This window comes from Equus caballus, chromosome 16 (genome assembly GCF_041296265.1).
Source record: "Equus caballus isolate H_3958 breed thoroughbred chromosome 16, TB-T2T, whole genome shotgun sequence".
NCBI classification, from domain to species: domain Eukaryota; kingdom Metazoa; phylum Chordata; class Mammalia; order Perissodactyla; family Equidae; genus Equus; species Equus caballus.
The window spans coordinates 23,022,313-23,042,688 of NC_091699.1; the positions used below are offsets into that span (position 1 = coordinate 23,022,313).

At 41.2% G+C, this 20,376-nt stretch overlaps 1 protein-coding gene across 2 annotated transcripts; it reads right to left on the minus strand.

Annotated features, from left to right (window-relative positions):
- Positions 1 to 1,704: 1,704 nt before the first annotated feature.
- LOC100059905 (histone-lysine N-methyltransferase SETMAR) lies at positions 1,705 to 19,802 on the minus strand. 2 transcript variants are annotated; one of them, XR_011427225.1, is made up of 4 exons: positions 19,583 to 19,779; positions 11,877 to 12,784; positions 2,745 to 2,862; positions 1,705 to 2,159 (listed from the first exon to the last, which is right to left on the minus strand). XR_011427225.1 is itself a non-coding variant. In XM_005600415.4 (2 exons), the coding sequence occupies exons 1-2, from the start codon at positions 19,724 to 19,726 to the stop codon at positions 11,996 to 11,998; spliced, it is 933 nt and encodes a 310-aa protein (XP_005600472.2). In that variant the 5' UTR covers positions 19,727 to 19,802; the 3' UTR covers positions 9,948 to 11,995. The 2 variants fall into 2 exon arrangements, 1 of the variants encoding a protein (XP_005600472.2); XM_005600415.4 differs by lacking the exons at positions 1,705 to 2,159; positions 2,745 to 2,862 and having other exon boundaries at positions 9,948 to 12,784; positions 19,583 to 19,802.
- Positions 19,803 to 20,376: the final 574 nt, after the last annotated feature.

Genomic DNA, 20,376 nt, shown 5'->3' on the forward strand with positions numbered 1-20,376 from the left:
GGCCTCCTACCTCTTGGGAGCTTTTTTGCATTATCTGTAAGCTGAGAGCTTGAATTACTTGAGCTCTCCTAAAGGGGAAAGGAGGAGGGTTGTCAGGAAAATTCTACCTGGAGACTTTAGATTGGGAGAGTTGCTCCTAGGAGTCACTAGAGTGCCCACCTTGGTGGCCCTGTTACTGGAAACACTAGTGGGTGCTGCTTCTGCTTTAGGCTCTATTTCTTGACTCCCTTCTGGAATGACATAAAACCAGTTGGGAGGAAGGCAAGACTAAAAAATATGTGCGCCTCCGTTGGCATAGACCTGTTGTCCACCTCTCATTTTGCAATCTTTAAGGACCCTTCCACTCCAGAATTCTATGACTGGGGTCCCTGGGTGAAGTAAACCCAAAATTGAAACCAGCCACATAAAACTGAGTAGTTTTTGCTTTATATTACCTTTAAAAAACAACACCAACAGAAAGCTTACTGTAGTATTGAAGCACCTAAACAATATCTCGTATGTAATGAGTGCTGTATAAATGTTGGCTAAATGACCTGAGTCTCTGACAGTCCCTGGAACTGAGGACCTACAGTCAGCCTGCTAGCAGCTTCTCGATGGTGTGTGGCCTTTTCCTTACCCTTGGCAAGTGCTCGCTTTGTTGGGACCTATGAGTTTTGGAGTATGGACTCGGAGCTTTGGAACTTTTATGTCCCATAATGTTTGCAAGACTCTTATAATCAAGTTGGCTTTGTAAGGGATAAATTATTACTTTTTGCCTTATACGTCCTCAGAGTGGCACTGTTTATAAATGAATAAGCTGAAACTGCAATTGGAGAATCCCAACTGAATTTCTTCTTAGTTAAAAAAAAGTGTGAATAACATTTGTTATCACCTTTGATGTTTTGTAGCAGTGTCGGGGGAGGTGGAGAAGGTTTCTAACCAGCCACAAAAGTATAGGTGTATTGGTAAAGAAATTGTCTTTTTAAAGGAAATAAAAATTTTAAAAATGTTAGTGAATCCATTTGATCTCTGTCCAGTAACAAATGCCTAATGAATGCTTGTTAGACCATAAAGCATTTCAAATAACAGGTGCCAAAAAGTCTCCCTTGCTTTAGCCTTCTAAGTCCCCAAAATTTCTGAAATTTTTAAAACTCTATTTTTATTTGGTATAATAATGAAAAAATAAAGAAAATCTATATATTCATTCACAGCAGGACAAGAAAAAGACTCCTAAATCTTCAAAGTTAACGTCTAGGCTTTAGATGAATAAACTCTGGAGAGCTAGTGCACGGCATTGTGATTATAGTCAACAGAACTGTATCGTATACTGCAAAGTTGCTAAGAGAGTAGATTTGAAATGTTCTCACCACAAAAAGGAAATGGTAATTATGTGATGTGATGGAGGTGTTAGCTAACACTATGGTGATAATCCTACTGCAGTATTTAAGTGTATCAAATCAACACATTGTACACCTTAAACTTATACATTGTTATATGTCAATTACTTCTCAAAAAAAAAAAGAAAAGACCACAAAGTGGGATAAAAGGCTAGATCTAAAAGTTACTACAGAATGTTATTTATGTTTTTGAAGCAAATATAAAGGTAATATGAGGCACATTCATTTTCTAAAACCTTCTCATGTTAAAATATACTCCGCAAAATATTAAACACTAACATATTAAATAAAAATTAAAAACATTTGAACATATTCTCTACAAAAATAATAATAGTAATAAAAACTGACTTTAATGGGAAAGAATAATAAAAACTGATTTAAATGGGAAACAAATTCCTTTTAAAAAACCAAAATACCCTTTACCTCCCAGAAGTATCATTGTTCTAAGCACCTCTGCTTCGTGATAGGAGGCGTGCTTGAATTGAATCGCAACGGCTACTCCGTTTGACCGTATTCTCCTTTATGTCATTCTTCTTATTATTCTCCTTTTTATCTTGTCATCAGAATGGCCAGAGCTGTGTCTGAGGTGGGAGAACAAACTTGGCAAGATGCTGATGTACTGTATGGCAGTAACGCCAGCCCATGTGTTGTTGTCACTTTTTTTGGGTACAGCAAGTTCAGAACAGGATGTTCTCTTATGAGACTTCAAATTGGTTTTTGATGGTCAAATATTCAAAGAAGCATTCCTGAAAGCAAAAGCTACAGCACATACATCTCCTCACGCTGGGAATATTGTGCAGAAAAATCGAGTTTATGTGGAAGAAGAAAAATGAAGCAAGTTAACGTTATGTTTTTTTTTAAGCATGTGCAACTTGATACTTTTGGAAATAGACAAACCCCCTCAAATTTTTCAGAACTCTGTATCTGAAAGCCTGGTGTCCTACAAGCTGTTTCTCTTGCAGTGTTCAGGAAATGGTGCCTCAGCACATCCAGTTGCAAAGCCAGAAACAGCAACGTCATTCTTGACCTCTCCTCTCTCTCATCTCCTGCAGCTAGTCCATCTCCAGGGCCTGTCACTACTGTCTCCCAGATTCCCCTTGAATCCCTCCCTTTCTCTCCATCTTCTATAGTCCAAGCTGCAGATCTTCCCCGGGCCACTATAAACAATCTTCTAATTGGTCTACCTGAATCCTCTCTGACAACAACTCTCTGTCCCCCAACCTCAGTCGGTTCTCCCAACTACAGTCATTTCTTTTTGAAATATAAATATGATCACGTCCCCATTCTGTTCAAACTCCACTAGTGGCTTTCCATTTACTTTCATGAAGAATATTGTCTCAGTTAGCTTGGGTTGCTATAACAACTTACCACAGTTCTGGAGGCTGGGAAGTCCAAGATCAAGGTGCTGGCTGGATCAGTGTCTGGTGAGACTCTCTTTCTGGCTTCTACACAGCTGCCTTCTCTCTGTGTGCTCACATGGCTTTACCTGGTGCAAATTGTGGAGAGAGAGAGAGAGAAAGAGAGGGAGAGATCTTTTCCTTTTTTTGTGAGGGAGAGAGACCTTTTCCTCTTCCTATAAGGGCACTAATTCCATCATGAGAGCCCCACCCTCATGACCTCATCTAGACCTAATTATCACCCAAAGCTTCCACTTCCCAGTACCATCACATTAGGGGTTAAGGCTTCAAGGTATGAATTCTGGTGGGACACAAACATCAGTCCATAACAAACATAAACCACCACATGGCCTATGGAGCTTTGCACCCTCAAAAGAATGTGACTCAGAAAAAGACACACAAATAACACAGCACAAGGCGGCAAGTGGTAAGTGCAATGTGAGTGGTTAGAAATTACATGGGTTGGGGCTTTACGTGGTTACAGTGTATTGTGTAGTGGTCCTCAAAGTGTGGTTCCCAGCTCAGCAGCATCAGCATCACCTGGCAACTTATTAGAAATGTAACTTCTCTGGGCCCCACCCCAGATGCACTAACTCAAAAACTCTGGAGTTGGAGCCAAACAATCCGTGTTTCAACAAGTAACCCTGAATGATGTGGATGGGTGCTAGAATTTGAGAACATTGGTGTAGTGAACACTATGTACACTGCCCAGACCCCCCGAAGGACTGAAGACTTTCTTCCTTTAGCTGCTGGGAGTGTTGTTAGCCCTCTCACCCAAGACTGTGCCCCCTTTCCAGAGGCGGTCTGCATCCAATGACTGGTTGATGCAGGAATATAAAGCCCCACCTCTCACTACAATGAGAAGAGAAACCTTGAAAGGCCACCTCAGCTTCAGAGCTCCCGGTGGGTTGGCTGCAATCTTTGTTGAAATTTCATTGCAGCCCAACTTCCCCTTTGCCCAGTCTGCTTCCTTTCCTTCCATTCCACAGGGGTTACTCCAAACAGTTAACAATCTTCCTGCACTCCAACCTTCCTCTCAGAGTATGCTTCCCAGGGAACCTACTCACAGTGCTGCACAGAGGAAATGGGATTTGAGTTGAGACTTTAAAGAAAGGTGGGAAAGAAGTCAATAAGCAATGAAGGGAGGGGTGGAAGGATTGGAGATGGGAATTGTCCCGAGGGAGGAAAGCAGCATGAGCCAAATTTATCTTCAGCCTTTTTAGGAAATGGAGAGTGACCCAGATGGGCTAGATCATAGAATGAGAAGGGAGCAGTGGGGTTTTGCTGAAGAGGTAGATTGCGGAAGGCATTAAGGTGCTTCAGTTGAGTTTGGACTTGATCCTAAAGGTAATGTCAGGTTCATTACACTGATGTTTATTAGTTCAATCATTCAACAATACCCATTAAGTGCTGGAGAGACACTGGTGAGCAAAAGCAGACCTGGTCCCAGTCCTCAAGGAGTTTACAGACTAATAGGGGCGCTGGACACAAATGAATCACACAAATGCCAAGTTTGCACCCCCATACTAAAGTAAAGGGTTTTGGTAAAGTATGGCATAGTACATGGACCCTAAGTTAGGACCCTCTCACTCTAACTTTTTGGGGTTTTTGCCTATTGGCTTACGAATGCTTTGAGAATGCAGGTTGCTTGTGGTCCGGATTTCTCTAGAATGTAGCATAGTAGGTGCTCAGGAACAATTGCTGAATTAACCATAAGTTTAGAGACTTGACTTCACACCACCTAGCGTGTACCAGATACTTGACAGACATTGGTGAGTGAGTGAATGAGTAACAGAATTGACTAGGTGACCAGGTGGCTCAACCAGAACTACCTCCCAAGTGCTGGTCTTTGCAAAGAAAACATGAGGGCAAGGTGTCATGTTGTTTATAAGCTACACTGACTTCATTTTAAGAACTGCTGAGAGGTTTTAAGTGATTATGCGCCCCCCTTCTCTGTGTTAAAATGGCTTGTCTTTCTGAAAGGATGGTGATAGTAAATATTAATTTATTGTAAATTACTCTTACTAGGCAAAATAGTCAACAATTTAGTAGCTAAAACTGTTTTAAACTAGTCAAAAAATTGGGAGCAAGTTTTGCAAGGCAAGTTAGGATAGCGGGAGGGTCTGACGTCTGTTGAAGATCAAGGGTTAGTCTTTGAGCTGTCCTTGATTTCCACCTTCGAAAGAGTTAAGGATGTATACCAATGAGTCTACGGTTGGGGATGGGGTGGGGAAGAGGTGAGTTGGTTACTAAAGCAGGCAGGGGAAAGAGGTATTTTCAAGAGGTTACATTCAAGGGAAGACAGGAGAAACAGATTGGCAAGCAAGCAAACATTTCCAAAAAAACAACAAAAACAAACCCACTTTGCAAAACTCCTTGAGGGCAAATGGAAGCTCTACTCAAGGGGATTCAATTATGTTCAAATACAAGCTAGGAGAAATAGGTTTTAGATTCGTTTGGTAGCAGTTTTCTGTGTCCACTTACTATACACAAATGCTTCAAGGTGATGGCAGTTTAGGAAAAAGGACAAAAGTGGTCAACAAGTGGAGGGAGGGTGGAGTGTGGGCTGGTCAGAGGGGGCCATAGTGAGCAGAGGCTGTGGGACATGTGGGGCTGGAATTAGTGGCATCAGCACTTTGTAATTGGCTGCACTAATAAGCAGGGAACCTTGAATATGTCTGGAACAGAGGACTAAGAAAAGTTAGCAAAGTGGTACATGGCAGGGATGGTTATCCAGGAGATCACATAATTTGTATTTTCCCTGTTCAACAACAGGTATGTGGCAGTGAGGACAAGGAGACAGCAGACTGATGGAAGTGATGGATAGCCAGAAACAGAAACAGAAGGAGGGAAGGCAGGAAGAAGAGACAGGGAAATAGAATATGTTGCTGGCTCTCTTGTTAATTTAGCTGTCTAGCAGCCATGTAAACAAAGTATCATAAAAGATGGAGTATAAGACATCCCAACAATATCCAAGAAAGACATCAGGATGAAGAAAATCCAGAGTATTCTGCGAAGAAAGCAAGGGTAACAACAATTTAAAGTAAAAACATCTCTCTCTCTTTCTCCCCTCACCCCCTACGTCTTCTGATGCCCTCTGAAGGCAAAGTTAACCAACCTGCCTCCTTATGCTTCTTCCAGAAGGGAACACCACTGTCAAGGCTAGGGATGAGAGAGCTTGGCTTTTCCAGGTGGACCTCAGAGAAATAAAAGAGAAGAGTGAGAGATGAGGTGGAGAGGTAGGCAGGGGCCTTATGGTCATGTTAGGAGGTTTGCGCTCCATCCTCATTTGATGAGATGTTGCTGAGGGGTTTAAAGGTGGAGAATGCTATGTGGAGATGCCAAGACTGGAGGCAGAGGCTGGTGCAGGGAAGAAATGATAGAAGCGCAGCATAAAAAGATATTGGGTGAATAAAATGGAACAGATTTGAGAGTTGTGTAAGGCAAGGAATTTATAGGACTTAGTGATTGATTAGCTGTGGGCAGGAGAAGGAAGAGTTAGGGATGACTCATAGCTTTGGGCAATGAGGTAGTAATGCTATTAGCTGAGTAACAATTTACACAAGAATAGGGAGGATTTCTATCACCACAGGGAAGTCCCAAATAGTCATAAGGTAAAAGGGAACTCCAAGGATATTCTTCAGATTCTGCTTATAATTTTGGCTCTACTTAAATGATCAAAGACAGGTATCTTTTTATGTAAATGACTCAGAGACCTCCTTCGGGAGCTTATTCTAATACATCCACAACCTTTACCACCAAGTAAGGCCTACCATTATATAGAATCTGATTGAATCTAAATGAATCTCGATGTAACCAAAGACAACTTCTATGATGATATGCTGTGTGTTCTGTTCTGTGTAGCACAGTGTAAAACCAGAAATATGCCTGTAATGATAACTAAATTTATATGGTACTTAGCTTACATAAATTCATTATTTTATTTGAGTCCCATAACAGCCTTGCCAGGGAAGCTAGTTCCTTCCCTTCCTTGTAAGCATCAAGGCCAGGACAGCTTGCGGGAGAGCCACAGGCAATATCTAGAAATATTTAAAAGTTATAAGTCAAGTTATCTTCCTACTTCGACAAAAATGTCTTTCATAACCACAAGAATGGAAAACATGTATAAAGTTAGGGTTTTTATTTGACCAAAAGTTGGCAGAATATCAAATATGACTAAATTTAATTATCCTTGCTCCTGCCTGGGCATCCAACTGACCTGGAAATGTTTGGATGGATAATAAAATAACGACCTATCTGATTCATAAATTATTACATATTTATTCCAAAAAATCTATTTTTCTTGTTTTCCTTTCAGTAAAATCATAAATTGTCTTGTTATGAACAAGATTTTTCACATAGTTGGTGTTCTGTTAACAATGATACCAAATGAGACCATCTTTCTTAAGTCAGTGTAGCTCTCTGGTAGTTTTTTTTTAATTAATTTCAGTTTGAGAAAGCTTTACTCTGCTGAGACAGAGTTGAAAATAAATCATGAAATTTACTTATCATGTTCAAACATTGTAATGAGATCACATTGAATGAATTATTATTGCAGAATATTTTAATTTCATCACATAAACTGCTATCACTTATATTGCCGTTTTCATTACCTCTTAAATGTAGTGTAATGAGAAGAACCAAGTAGTGTGAGGTCATGTGAAGAACCAATATCAAGCTTCTAGACCCATACATCTACAACTTTAAAAGTAATATGAATTGTTTAATATTGCAAAATATTTCTGTCTCCATGTGCAACTGTAATAAATACTGTGCTAATTCCTGAGTACCTCTGGAACCACAAACTGGAACAGAAAGAGAAACAAGAAAATTGACATTCAACACTCAAGGAAACTATACTTTGTTATTTTTTCTTTGGTGAGGAAGATTGGCCTTGAGCAAACATCTGTGCCAATCTTCCTCTATTTTGTATGTGGGATGCTGCCACAGCATGACTTAATGCGTGGTGTGTAGGTCTGTGCCCGGGATCCAAACCTGCAAACCCTGGGCCACCCAAGTGGAGCGCACAAACTTAACTACTATACTACCAGGCTGGTCCTGGAAACTATACTTTGTTATTCAAGACTTGCATTCATGCTATCTGAGAGGAAGGCTCTGACAAGTTAGTTAATTCATCTATGTTTTTAGCAGACTAAGAACTTCTGATGTTCAAAATCTCGCTGCACTGGGAAGCAGTGTCCATCTCTGATGGTGGTAATGGCTACGATCACAGCATTGGGCACAGTCATGTTGTGTTTCGAGGGCCTAAAGCAAGTGGAGAAGCATTTCTCTGGGAACTGAATAGTGTTATTCCTGAGAGCAATGTTCAGAGCTGCAGGTTACCAGTTTCCAAGTGAGAGGCACACGTCTTCTTTCTTTTTCTTAGAATAGCTTTATGGAGATAGAATTCATGTAACATAAAACACACTCCTTCAGGCTGAAAAGAAACCCTGTACCCGTTAGCAATCTTTTCCTATACCTCCCTCTCCACCAGCCCCTGGCAACCATTAATTTACTTTATGTCTCTACGGAATTGCCTATTCTGGATATTTCATATAAATAGGAATCCTACAATCTGTAAAAGTTTATGTCTGGCTTCTTTCATTTAGCATATTTTCAAGGTTTATCTGTGTTGTGGCATGTGGCCATGGCTTTTATTTTCCCTCCATCCCTTTTTATGGCTGGATAATATTCCATGGTACAGATGCCACATTTTGTTTATTGATTCATCAGTTGATGGACATTTGGATTGTGTTTACTTTTTGGTTATTATGAATAAAGCCACTATGAATATTTGCATAAAGTTTTTGTATGGACATCTTTTCATTTCTCTTGGGTCTATACCTAGGAACAGATTTACTGGGACATGTGGTTACTTTAACATTTTAAGGAACTAACCAAATGGCTTTACAAAGTACTTGTGCAATTTTACAACTCCACTAGTAATATGTGAAGATTCCCAATTTGCCACCTCCTTGTCAACACTTGTAATTGTTTCCTTTGTTGTTGCTGTTGAGGAAGATTCACCCTGAGCTAACATCTGTGCCAGTCTTCCTCTATTTTGTATGTGGGTCGCTGCCACAGCATTGCTGATGAGTGGTGTAGGTCTATGCCTGGGATCGAAACCCGTGAACCCGGGCTGCCGAAGCTGAGCGTGCTGAACTTAACCACTATGCCATGGGGCTGGCCCCAATTGTCTTTTTGATTATAGTTATCCTAGTGCTGAGTCATTGTTCTAAATGCTTTATAAGAGTTAACTCCTTCGATCTGCCCAATAATGCTATATCCAGAAAAGGGAATTCAGACTCAGAGTGGCTGAGTAACTTGCTCAACACTAACACCCTGGAGAGTGGCAGAGATATAATTAGGAACATGTTACACAAAGAAAACACTATTTTAACATTCAAGGGAATAAAAACAACTTGGGGGGATTTTCCCCCCTTTTTTAAATAAGACCTTCCTGAGTTTAAGATAAAATCCTCTGTTCTATGCAAGTTAGTCTCCTGTTGCTGAACTAAATCCACTCCTGTCTTATGCTTCAGAGCTAGCCAGCACTGGGGCTTAATATTGAAAACAAGGGGAAAAAAGAAAAAAATCTCTGAATATTCATTTCAATTAAGGCAAAATTTTCCATTTAGTCAAGAACAAATAGCAGCCACTGATACTTTGTGAATATTAATTTGAAATTTAAAAAATTCCTTCTTTAAAGAGGATTTGAAAAGCTTTGTTCTCCAAGTATGATCTTTATTATTCTTGGGCCCAAACAGTTTCCAAGGTACACATTTTCACATTCTTAATGAAGTCAGTGGAAATTGACTTCAAAGCCAATTTTCATGAATGTTTTAATTGCATGAAGATACATGCATCTTTTAAAATTCCGATTTTTTTTTTTAAAGATTTTTTTTTAAATTTTTTTCCTTTTTCTCCCTAAAGCCCCCCGGTACATAGTTGCACATTCTTCATTGTGGGTCCTTCTAGTTGTGGCATGTGGGACGCTGCCTCAGTGTGGCTTGATGAGCAGTGCCATGTCCACGCCCAGGATTCGAACCAACGAAGCACTGGGCCGCCTGCAGCAGAGCACGTGAACTAAACCACTCGGCCACGGGGCCAGCCCCTAAAATTCTGATTTTATAGTAACTTATAATTGTAAAAGATTTATATATTAGGATAATAGTCAGGCAGAAGTATATTGTTTAATGTTTGCTCTCAAAAGTAGAACTGTTAACATTCTTAAGAACATGGCAATAAAGTAAATGCAGTTATAACTTAGTGCCTAGGAAAAATAGAGTCTTCAACTTTGACCTTAGGAATCTGATTTCCAAGACTATGTGCTATTTAAGAATAAACTTGTGCATGAATACAAAACATTCCGAGGGTCTATATTCACTGAGTTCTGTCTCTGGCAGAGGCACCAAGATGGAGGGTGCTGCTCACGTCCATGCCTCCTAAGGAGGCTGTCCTCTGTACCTCTGATTCACAGACAGTGATAGTCAATAGAGAAAGGGCCAAAGGAAGAAGGAAAGAGTATCTGTAGAACCAAACAGGGAGCCATTCATTTTCCTGCTGACCCTCTCCTTATTGCTTCTGGAGTAGCTTAGTTCTTACAAGAGTCTGTGAGGAGGAAAAGACTTTTGAAAGGAGGGATACAAGCTGCCTTAGAAAAAGCAGGACTGCTTCAGAGAAATCAGTTATAGAAGAAGTTTGGGAGGGAGAAATGATTAGTTTGGAAGAAAAATCTGTTCTGTTTTAGACATTGCACATTGGTGGTTTGGGCCATTTTATGAGCACTCTAGCATCTTCTATTCACATGGAACCCTTCCAGATAATAATGTTATATGAAAATGCAAACCCTAGCATACTTATTAACAGTTTTACTGAGATCTAATTTACATACCATACATTCCATTCAAAGTGTACAACTATCCTACTTATGATATCATACAGGAGTGTTATATATAATATGGGTCCCTATGATATAAGTTTTAAAGTGCAGGGTCTCCAGGTCGTAGGGTACTAAAAGATAAATATAGGGCCCAAATAATTATTTTAGCTTTCAAAAAGTCTAATAAACCTCCATAGTAACTTTGTGTTTGCAACATCCTTACTTTAAGGAAGCTAGAGACGTTTACCTATCCAGAAGTTTAAATGGCATTATAAAACTCCCACCCCCTTCTGTGGTGTTGACAGGGTTATTTTTATGTTACTAATACATGAGTAAGTGAGGCTGTTTGAGGTTTTGAAGCATAAATTCACAAGCTTCAGAGTATAGCCAAGTGTGTAGTGAAAATTTCACAATTTGTTTCCTTTTATGACTCTTGGTTATATACATGGAAGTCATTCTCATGGTTCTATTTTTCACTATTGGTGGTAATTATTAGGATTTTCACAGGTGATAGTCATGCCCTTTCCTTGATTTGTGTTTAGAAACAAATGAGAAATGAGATGCAGGAGTCAGACAGACAGAAATCAAACTATCAGTTTTATTACTGATAAAATTGACTGGAAAGCAGGGCTTAGCTATGCAGCCACAAGGTTTCCTTGGATCATTATGATTAGGTTCAATGCTAATGCTAGAAACCTCAAAATAACAGTGGCATAAATGAGGGAGAGACTATTTCTCAGCTAAAGTCCAGAGGTGTCAGATCAGCACTGAGAGAGTGTTCCGCAGTATGTAGCGCTCAGACTCCTTTCAATTTTGTTGATTTGCTATGTGTGGCTTCTTTTTCCAAAGTCATCTTGGGGTCTAGGATGGATGCTCGAGCTCCAGCCATCATGTATACATTCCAGCCAACAGGAAGAAAGAGGAGGATAAGACAGGGACATCTCCATTTAAGGACACACCATTTTTGCTTATATCCCATTAGCTAGAACATAATCCCTGAGCCACATCTAACCATGAACAGTGCCCAGTTTTTAGCTGGCTGGTCATGTACCCAGTTAAAAACTAGGAATTCCATTACAGAAGGGGAGAGGAGGTACTGCTGGACAACTTGTAATCTTTGCCACATTCCTGAGTTACACAGCCAGGCAGAGACAGAGCTGGACAATCACGGGCCTCCCCTAGAGTGAGGGGCCAGCTGCATACCACAGAGCAGAACTGTACCTCCAGGAGAAGTCTCTGGTAAGAGGGGAAGCCGCAGGGGCTGGGCCAAGCATGCTCGGTTCCTTCTCGTTCTCAGCCACTGAGCGAGGCCGGACATGTTTCTCCTATGCTGTTCCTTCCTAACTGACGTTTGGCTTTTCTGAGGGACAGTACAGTGAACTGTCATAAGGCAGGAAAGCAGCACACGATTTGGCACCACAATAACAAGGTTTTCTTGGTTTCCCATTACCTAGTCTTTCTTTGTTTTTGCTGTCCATTAGATTAAGAAATCTTCCTGAATAGTCATAAGAAAGCTCTTCTTCTGGCAAAATGTCTTTGGCTGCAAAAAGTGCCAATTTTGGTACCATTGAGTCAATTCGGACAGGAATCATCAACAGGTTTGGCTCACAAGAATGGTTAAGGAACCTGCCAATATTTCCTATGTGGGCAGGATCAACAAATGTTTCTATTACCTGCCCATTATAAACATGTTCTCTGACCGCTATAATGTAATTCGAATCGTGTATTGTTTGTAACTGAATTCTTCTCTGTACTTCAGCGAATCCTAAAACCTCGCCAGCATATTCACAGACAAACTGTCCTTTTGGTATAAATTCCAAGGTGCGAAGTCCCCAGCCCTTTTTCTCCGTCTTGAACACCTGGAGGTGGAACTGCAGACCCCGCTGGACCACCCTGTTCTTGCACTGGTCACTGCACTGGCACAGGATGTTGCATTCAAAAACCGGCTCGGCACGCTCTGTTTCCGATCCTATGGCCCTGAGGCGTAAATTAGCATCGTAGTTCTCCTTGTTACGGAGACAGGAGCAGGTCCCAGGGAGGCAGGGAGTTTGGAGACAACTGCATCCAGGAAAGGTTATTTGAGTGGGATCAGTGTCTGCTCCGGGTCCTGCCACGTGATCAGGAGTATACTGCAAAAAATAGAAGTACTTTAAGTCAGCAGGACACGTCACAGATTCCATATATATTTCAAGCAGCTTTTGGCTGAGACACTTCCTAATTCTAACACATAAAAAGAACAAAACAAAATGACAAAACATTCTATATTAAAATATTGTCTGACAACATCTCTTTCCAATTTAAAGAATAAAATTAATTTTTAAGATTTAAAATTCTGTGGTTTCATTTTAGATATAAGGATTACAATGGGAAAAATATGTATTCTTTTCCCTTAAAAATTGAAACCTACATAACCATTTTGTTTTTGTCTTAGCTTTGGATGTGAGGAAAATCAGTGCTGGATTTAGTTTCTGAATGCAGTTAAGTGTTCTCTCCTTGGCCTTTGATCTCTTTTACATTTATCTGATACTACAAACACGTATATGTAGTTTTATTGTGAGTTCCCTCAGATTCTTTTCGGGAATAAGAAAGTCATAAATGATAAATCAATGAAAAATGGCCTTTGTAAGAGAGTCTTTCATTGATTTTTTTAAAGAATTTTTTACATGAAGATTATTTAAATTTTTAAATATTCTCTCATGTTTTAAAAAAAACACTATTACCTCATAGTTCTATTTGAGTCTTCATAATGTTAAAAACAGGCATTTGGCCAAAAAATTGCAGACAGAATTCCAAAAATTATATTTCTTACATAGATATTAATGGGTATTTAAACTTGTAGTTATATTGTATACGTGTAAGAAATCCTGTTCTTATTAAAGAAAGGGATAATATGAAAAAGTTTCTCAGTCTTTTAAATATCCCTGTATTTTCAAAATGTTACATTTATAAAATGTTACAGAAAAAGAAGTCCTAGGTCTAAAATCTCTATGTGAGCCTGACCTCTGGGTATTTCCTTACTGGCATAATGAAGCTTATTTTCAACCCTGAAGATTAAAGTCTCTCTCATGAGCCCAGCATGTTTCCTTATTTGTGGAATAATTCTTGCTTATATGGAATCTAATTCATTTATTCTTACTTGCTTTGTTCCATAAAAGATTTAGTGAGGCTTACAAAGAAGTGAGATAAATGAACAATGGTAAGAAAAGTAAGGCAAAGGGGAAGATGACAGCAAGCTAGTCAAGTGAGCTTAGACACACTAACATGTGTCTAAGTAGAGTGGACATGTGGCTCTGCCTGAGAGCAGCCACTTCAAACAGGTCAAAGACACTCAGATGCATAGTTTGCGCTGCCCATAAGGAACCACCTCACTGTTCAGAAGCACTGACTTTTTTCAATACAGAGACTAGAGACAAATTTCACCAATGTGTGCATCCTAAACCATTCTTTTCCAGGAAGCCGTTTCATGGGCTGTTTTTCATTTCATTCATTTCTGAGCCTCAGTAACGGCTGTCGGCATGCTGCCACAGCAAGTCAGTAAGAGCAGTTCTGAGGGACCAGTCGCACAGCCTTTAATTCAGGGACAGATTTTAGAGTACCTAGAGGAATGTTCCAACCTCATATCTTTCAGTCAATCCTCCATTAATATTGTGTCTCCCGGCCAAGCCAGCGAAAGGTATTGAACAGCATGTACTTACACTCCCCGAGGAGGCCTTGGTGGAGCTTTGCAGTTAGGAGCAAAACCCTATACTTTAAAAACGCTGAGCTTGAGGGAAGGATTGACATCCTCTTGTGAAAGATGAGGAGGATGATGAGTGGGAGTACCTGTGGGGAAAGGCCAACACTGCTTAAAAAGTGATTTGGGGGTGGAGAGCAGAAATAGCTTCTCCTGTTTGTGTCATTTCTTACAGCTTCAGCTTAGCAGAGATGTCCTAACGGGATAAAGAATGGCTTAGAAAAAGATGCTCTATCACTCAAATTCAATGACTGCTGTCTCATACAGAATCCATCTCCAGCTTTTAAGTCATCGCTGAAATGTAAATGGTTATCGAGACATTTTAAGAAGTACTTGTAAAATGAAGATCTTACTATCTTTTTGTTAAACTTTTCATGAAGAATTCTTTTAAATTGATTGGTCTTAAAGGCGCACATATTTTTAATGTACTATAGAAATCACTAAACTTTAAAGTGAGTTTTTTGACACAGATAATTCCTTTTAAAATCAAGTGTGACTGACTGCAGTTTTCTTACCTTGTGGAACTTATTTGCACGTGGATAGGTTTGGAAAAATCCTTTTATTTGCTTATTTTTACTTATATAATTAAAAAAGATTTTGGAGAACGTAGTGATATATATGTATTTTTAAATTCTGCAATTTAAACTTGATGCACAATCTAAGATCCTTTAGAGATTTAGATTACAAATGGTAGCTAATCCCAAATGAGCTGCAGGTACCTCCCAAAGGATAACAGAAACTTCTGGATAAAATTTTCTGTTTAAAGAGGACATTTGTTTTTTCCTTTCATGGGTGTAATCATTGACCCTGATACCAATAATCATCACAAATCATTTTAGGTCCATGTTTCCATTTTCTCCTCCACAAAAGGTTAACAAAATACCATTCCAGAAAGATATTTTACTTGACTTAGAAAAATGGCTGTACTAAAGAATAATCTTATTTTTTTTTTAAAGATTGGCACTTGAGCTAACACCTGTTGCCAATCTTCTTATCTTTTCCCTTTTCTTCTTCTTCTCCCCAAAGCCCCCCAGTACACAGTTGTATATTCTAGTTGTGAAGCCTCTGGCTGTGCTATGTGGGACACCACCTCAACATGGCCTGATGAGCGGTGCCATGTCGGCGCCCAGGATCTGAACCCGTGAAACCCTGGGCCACCAAAGTGGAGTGTGCTAACTTAACCACTCGGCCACAGGGCCATCCCCTAAAGAATAATCTTTTAAAAACCATGGTCTAATTTAATATATGATTATGTAATTATCCATCTTTTCAGGTATGATCTGTCACTGACATGATTCAAATATTGATATGCTATGCAAACCATTAAATTTTGAGTATCTGAAAGCTAATGGAAAGCTTGTTACAAATTGGGAGCCAGCTGACCTGAGGGTAAATGCTCCCCATTTGTAACACTCTTTCCATAATCTCTACCCTACTTCCAGGTACAAAGCCCAGGACCAAACTGATCCCCAAAGGGTGTTACCCTGAGGTTTTTTGTACCTACCCCAAGCCAAGGAGAGATCAAAGCTTGAGGGATGCAACCACAGAGGACATATGTTTTTACCTACCCAGCATCCATTCCTTTTCTTCTGATAATAGCACCCCAACTCTTCCTTCCCACTCTCGTCTCAGTAGTTTGGATGGGAGTACAGGGTGAGCAGGGATCTAAGCCAGATCAATGAAATATAATTCTGGAACTTTGGCTGAAGCAATTAGGGAAGAGGCATTCTCTTTCTACTTGGGTTGCTAAACTGTAGTGTTCATGTGGCACTCCCAAATTCTGCCACACCCTTAAGACCTACTGAGTGTGTAGCCATACACAGGAAAGGGGAGCAGAGAGGAGGGAAGGGTGTAGGTGGTAGAAAGAAATAATCTGATGACACTATTAGAGTTCTTGGATCCAGACACGCCTATAGTCACCACTCTTGGCCTTTGGTGTTATGTGAGGCAATTCTTTCCCTTTTTCACTTGGGTTAGTTTGTGTTGTATTTATGTGTCTTGCAAACAAACAAGTCTTGACTGATACACCCAGAGTGGAAGCTGAGAATGGTGGCAGGAAATGGCTGGAAAATTTAATCAAAGATAATAAATGGCCAATGAGCAATGAGGTCTCCAAATGGGAGGTGAGACTGGAGCAGTGTGCAGGAGGCCATACAGGAAAACTGACTGTGGCCCGCAACACTAGGCAAGCAGCGGAGAACATCTTGATGCAGAACATGGAATGTTCCAAAGGAGACACATACAGAGCCAGGCTCTTATTAGCATTGTGACTTAGGGAAGTGACTTGCTAAACTTTGGGTTAGCAACTATAAAACAGGGAAAATTTGACAGAAAACTTAAAAGAGACAATTTCTTTTAATAAAACTTAACTTACCCAAGAAGCCAAAATAGAAACAGGAGACAGCATGTGGAAGAACAAATATACCTCCTTGGCTATTCTCATCCACAATTTCTCCCTTTTCTCAACTAGACCTGTACTTACATGAATAGCATGAACTTTGGGATCTAAATGGCATAGACTGTAGGACTCTCTAGTTATACAAAATACGTAGGTCTTATCTTTCTAACAAATATATGTCTCCAGGAAAGACATGATCATGAGGTTTCGGGTGTGGCATGGTGGTAGGGGTGGGGTTCCTATCCATAGTTCTAGGTACAGAGCAGGCACTCAAGAAGTAGCTTTTGATTGACTGACTGCAGCTCTTGATAACTTCTGATTGGAAGTCTGACTTTTCTTAAGCACATTCTGTATCGAAGCCCCAGAAACTAAAATATGACACTGCATAAAACTCTGGGCTTAAAACCTAGGACTTGATTCTGAATTTTAAGGAAGTGCTGTGAAAATCTTCATTCCTTTTTTGGTTGTTTTGAAACACCAGCTACAAGAATCTCTGTACTTGGCCTCTAGCCCCATGAGTTTGTTTTTGCTCCAAGCAGCTATTAGGAGACTGTGAGCCAGATAATTCTCGTCAAGGCCAAGTTGAAATCTTAAAAAGGATGTTTGAAGCTGATTTCAGTGACCTGAAAAATGGTTAGATCCAACTCTACGCTCAAGAAAATCAGTTTATTTTCTACTTGGCCTTCAACACTGATGGCATTATGATATGCTTGTTCCCAATCTGAACATTTGAATGTTCTTTTTGCCTTTTCACCCAGTACCCCAAAGCAGACTAGACACAAAGTTATTTTTACCTTGAGTTTTACAATGCCTAAATTCTTACCTGCGGATTTGCCTGTGAAGGCAGGGTATGGGGCAAGCAAGCTATTTTGACCTTTTATAAGACTGGTTCTGTGCTCCATGAATACATGGAAGCAAACTAGTTGAAGGCACTTTTAGGCTTGTCCTTTAAATGTTTCAAGCATGTTTTATCTTCTTGGTAAGACTATAAGCTCTTTGGGGAAGGGATCTTGTCTTCTTTCTGTAGCTCCAACTCTACCCAGAGGTGTGCATATAGCCAGGCAGCTAGAACACTGTGAAACTGAGTCTTACACTCCTGATTTTCACTTATGCCCATCAGCTCCAGGTAAGGATCAATCACAAAGTTTGCTTCCCTGGCTTTTTATAGCAACCAAGTGCTTTCCATAGGCACTTGTAAACTCAAGGGCAGGAGGTGTATCTTGTCACCATTTTATCTTCTATGCCGAGCTTAACATGGTGCCTAGAACATTACAGGCACTCAATTATTTGTTGAATAAAGAAAACATATATCAGGGGCTGGCCCCATGGCTGATTGGTTAAGTTCATGCTCTCCGCTGCAGGCGGCCCACTGTTTCGTTGGTTCGAATCCTGGGTGTGGACATGGCACTGCTCATCAAACCACGGTGAGGCAGCGTCCCACATGGCACAACTAGAAGGACCCACAACGAAGAATATACACCTATGTACCGGGGGGCTTTGGGGAGAAAAAGGAAAAAAAATAAAAAATAAAATCTTTAAAAAAAAAAAGAAAACATATATCAGTGTTTTTGATATTCGGCAATGTTTGGTCTTGAATAAGCTTTTAGGGATCAGAGTTTGATTTGGTGCCAGGCAACCGTATTATTAACCATAAACTGCCTAAGGCAGTTTGAGCAAAAACAACCATTTCTGATGTTAATATCCTGCTCTACACTTTGAGAACTGCTACTGAGTCTATTGTCTCATCTGATCCCCATAACAAACCTAGGAAGAAGGAAGGACAGCTAGGGTTCAATTCAATATTGATAAAGGATGTGAAATGGGCTATACATTTTTAACTATTTTCATTTTGTAGAGGAAGAAACTCAGGCTCTGAGACATAGCTAAGATGGCTAAGCCCTGAACCTCGCTCTCCCACCTCCAGGTCCAGGGCTTTTTCCACTCTAAGATCCTTGTTTTTTTTTGGTCATTCCTTATTCCTTAGGCAACACGCAGGTCAGAGGGGTGAGAAAGCAGAAAGGGCTTTGAGGTAATAACAGTAATGAACATTTGAGTTCTTTCAGCAAAACAACAACTGTATTTTACTTGTAATTCTCAAAGCAATCCGGAGACAGGTACTATTATTTTAATCGTACTGGGGAGAACTTCAAGGCTTACCTGAGGCTAGTTTATATTGCCCAAGAGCTCACTCACAGCCTGAGGAAGACCTCAACTAAGTCTGACTCCAAGAGCTAGGATGCCTTAATAGGCCCCATGCCTTATGTTACATAGGAGATACCTAAGACCGCAAGGCGAACTGATTTGCCCCAATCCCTGAATGAGTTCCGTTGTCAGAACCAGAACAAAAAGACAGGTTCTCAGGCCGCTTTCCAAGGGACCTCAGAACACCTCTGGTTTTGCCCTAGAGGGAACTGCCAGTCCATGCGCAGAAAAGAGAAACACTCTTGCTAACGTCATTACAGAAGATTAATAGAAAAAGATCAAAACCTGTGCATTTAAGAGTTACCGGCGCGCGCAAATAGCTGTGCGACAAGGCAAGTGAAAAGATGGAGAATTCTGGAGACAACCTGCAGTATGAGAGTCATCCACAGACATAAACGCGCGCCTGGGCTAGATGCACACCCAGAACCCCGGGGTCACCTAGCCTCTCGCCCTACCTGGAAGGGCGCCAGCCTGGGCCCTCAGGCTGCGCGCGCAGCGCTCGTGACCGCCTAGCCCCGCCCCGTACAGAATGATGCCGGCCCCGCCCCCCGGGGCTGCGCGCAGGTCTCGCGCCGGCTGAGCCCCGCCCCCTACCTGGAAGGGTTCTGGCCACGCCCCCGGGGGCCACGCGCTCACGGGCAAGTTCTCCAAGCCGCGCGCGACATCTTCCGGGGCCTCAGCCTTCTCCTCACGCGCTGCCATCCCGCAAGGCCACTGCTCCACGGCTTTAGCGGACATTTCGCCGCGTTACGACACACCTACCACCTAGGCTAGCTTGAGCCTCGCAGAGGATGCCGGGAGTCGTGGATCCCGCGGCCCTGCTGCCTTATGGGAGTCGTAGTTGTTTTCTCTGCTTTGACGAGTGGCCTGTGAGGGCGTCTCCTTCATTGACCCTCACGTTTCCTTAACTTTTTGGTCTGGCTCGCTGTTTGTTTTGAGCCAGAAGCACAACAAATAATGCAAAACCTTGTAAGGTACGGACAAAGCTTTGGGAGCACATAATGAAGTACTTTAAATTTTCCTGTGAGCCTCAGGGAGGGCTTTGGAGGCCGGGGCATTTGTCCACGTGTCCGAGGGCTTAGACGGTCGCCGGAGTGGGGGAGGGGCGCGCTCTAAGCTGCGGGGGGAAATGCACACCGGGTTCTAAAGACCAGAAACCTGCCTGAAGGTTGCCTGACGTGTGATAGGGTTCGCGCTCAGGCGGCCCAGTAACCTTACAGGGTTTGTAGGGCGCCGCAAGGAATGCGTGTTGGATACGCCTGCTCCCTGATCAGGTATCTGTGCCCTATCGGCTTCCCCTTCCCTAAAAAAACAAACCCTGCTCGGCAAAGCAATCTGATAACCTCGAAATTGCTGAGTCCAGGGGGATATTTTCAGCCTTGCCAGAG

Bases quoted from the DNA above. Each gene is read 5' to 3' on its own strand.
- LOC100059905 (XM_005600415.4), bottom strand. From the start codon at position 19,726: ATGTCCGCTAAAGCCGTGGAGCAGTGGCCTTGCGGGATGGCAGCGCGT. The intron at 12,785-19,582 runs GTAGGGGGCGGG...TATTTTTTGCAG, and splicing joins CGTGGCCAGAACCCTTCCAG to TATACTCCTGATCACGTGGC.